The following is a 2,500-nucleotide window of genomic DNA, read 5'->3' as shown; positions in this document are numbered from 1 at the left end:
AACATCTTCATCCAGCAGCCCAGTTACTATGGTGACCTGAACCAGACCGTTCCATCCATCATACAGGTCAGGAACCTGCTGCTGCTGCTTCATCTTCATCTTCATCTCAAAATTAACATGGTGTGTGTGTGTGTGTGTGTGTGTGTGTGTAGGTGTTTAACACCATCCTGGAGAGATGTGGACTGCAGTCAGGAGACACTGATGACAACGAGCCTCTTAAACTCAACACACACACACACTTCACTGCCATGACCATGAAAGAGGAGGTACAACACACACACTGTTGTAGTTCAGTAGTTTATGTTATGCTGTTGAGTTATTTATTAGGTGAGTGAGTGAGGGTGTGTGTGTGTGTGTGTGTGTGTGTGTGTAGGATCTCTCAGACCTGGTGTTCTACCTGTGTGACACCTGCACCACTGTTCACTGCTTCCTGGACATTTTCCCTGAAGCGTCTCACACCTTTCACAAGCATGGCTTCCTCAGCAGGTACACACACACTTATACTCACACACAGACATACTCTCACTCACACACACACACACACACTCACTTTCACACACACACACACACTCACTTTCTCACACACACACACACACACACAAACACTCACTTTCACACACACACACTCACTTTCACACACTCTCACTCACAAACACACACACTGAATGTTGCTGTTTAGATAAATCTTTAATATTAAGTATGTTACATATCCAATCTGAGTATGACCTCTTTAATAATCAGATGCTTTATATCCTGAGACTCTAATCTCATTAAAATATAAAATGTTAATTAATTATAAAATAATTAGAATTTATAATCAGTCTGATCATGTGATCATGTGGTGTATGTTAGACTCTCCTCCTTCTATGAGTCAGTGGTTCCTGACATGGAGAAAGCAGTGAGGAAGAGGAATTTTGATAAATGGTAAGAAACTGTGTGTGTGAGAGAGTGTGTGTGTTTGAGTTTGTGTTTTAGTGTGTGTATGTTTGTGTATGTTTGTGTGTGAGAGATACAGAGTGTGTGTGAGAGTGTGAAAGAGAGAGAGAGTGTGTGTGTGTGACATTAATTCAAGGTTCTAGAATGTAGTGTTTAGACTCTCACACCCTGTTTACTATACAGTGCTGGTCACTGTGGGCGTGTCCCAAATCACACACCCATTGTAACAAATGTGAGCATGCATATGTATGTATCACTGTTTTTACTGTGTGTGTGTGTGTGTGTGTGTGTGTGTGTCAGTGTACAGGAGGATCTGTGGAGGAGGCTTTCTCACTCTCGCAGGAGAATGGTGGACATCACACACATACTGCTCCAACACACCTGTCTACAGCCCATACTGGAGGGGTGAGAAAACACACACACACACACACACAGTGTTTATATTCTTTGATCATTGTGTGTGTGTGTTTCTTTCTCAGCTCTGAGAACACGGCTGCTCATGTGGAGGAATTTCTCCATACCTTTACAACATTCCTGCAGGAGAGAAGGTGTGTGTGTGTGTGTGTGCTGCAGTATTACAGACAGATGGTCAGATAAACTGGCTAAGTAACAGACAGAGAGACCATTTGTCATGAAGTCCAGGCTTGACAGACAGACAGATGGAAAGATGGGTAGACAGACAGATGGACAGAAAGACAGACAGATTGATGGATAGACAGACAGATGGGCAGGTAGGTAAACAGACAGCCAACAGTCACACAGATTTACAGATGCACATAGCTTGACTGATTGCTGACCAGACAGCAGATTGATGACCAGATGTGTAGATGGACAGATATAGAGACTAACAGATAAATTGATGCACATAAAGAAAACTGTGTGTGTGTTTAACAGGTTCCTGGCTGATTATGATGAGGTGTATCCTGTAGCTGAAGACATCAATCTCCTTCAACAGGCCTTCCCTCACCTGTATCCTCACACACACACACACACACACACACACACACACTTATATATACAGTATATACACACAGTCCTCAGGCTGTCTGTGTAGTGTAGTGTAGTGTGTGTGTTGTGTTGTCCTTGATCCTCGTCCTCTCAGAGACGACACTCGGACCTCGTACCTGTTGCATGGTGTTGAATCTGCATGGGAGAGCACAGGAAAGAAAAGTCCTCCCACGCTGTCGGCCAATCACAGCGCAGAATCGAGCAGCAGGGCAGACAGAGACACCTGCTCCTCCCAGAACATGGTAGATGAAAAGGGGGCGGAGCTAAAAGGAGCAGAGTGTATGATTGACGTTCCTCACAAGGGAGATAATGTGAGTTTGAGCACATTGTTCCTCGTGCACTTGTTTAATATTTTATTTTTCCACTTTTATTTATTTGTTTATTAAAGAAACTTTTATTTAGTCAGAGGAGTCAAGGAGCAGAAGAGAAACTGTTTGGAACTCTGTGTTAATGTCCTCGGGTTCCTGTAGGGGGCAGTGTGCAGCGTGAGTGCTGGGGAGCTGGAGTCTCTGCTCTCTCACATCAGAGACCTGCTGCCAGATTTAGGTGAGGGGTT

General features: G+C 44.0%; 1 protein-coding gene across 2 annotated transcripts in view; it reads left to right on the top strand.

Annotated features, from left to right (window-relative positions):
• ascc2 (activating signal cointegrator 1 complex subunit 2) overlaps positions 1-2,500 on the top strand; it is a 30,552-nt gene that overhangs the window by 17,933 nt on the left and 10,119 nt on the right. For both annotated transcript variants that reach the window (XM_058374984.1, XM_058374985.1), the window contains exons 6-14: positions 1-66; positions 153-266; positions 374-486; positions 853-924; positions 1,237-1,341; positions 1,416-1,484; positions 1,831-1,905; positions 2,039-2,255; positions 2,415-2,500. The exon at positions 1-66 is cut by the window's left edge and continues 2 nt beyond it; the exon at positions 2,415-2,500 is cut by the window's right edge and continues 111 nt beyond it. In XM_058374984.1, the coding sequence (XP_058230967.1) occupies positions 1-66; positions 153-266; positions 374-486; positions 853-924; positions 1,237-1,341; positions 1,416-1,484; positions 1,831-1,905; positions 2,039-2,255; positions 2,415-2,500 (917 nt within the window). The remainder of the gene's footprint in view (positions 67-152; positions 267-373; positions 487-852; positions 925-1,236; positions 1,342-1,415; positions 1,485-1,830; positions 1,906-2,038; positions 2,256-2,414) is intronic.

The sequence above is a fragment of the Hemibagrus wyckioides genome, linkage group LG22 (assembly GCF_019097595.1).
Source record: "Hemibagrus wyckioides isolate EC202008001 linkage group LG22, SWU_Hwy_1.0, whole genome shotgun sequence".
NCBI lineage: Eukaryota > Metazoa > Chordata > Actinopteri > Siluriformes > Bagridae > Hemibagrus > Hemibagrus wyckioides.
This window is presented reverse-complemented; position numbering and strand designations above follow the sequence as displayed.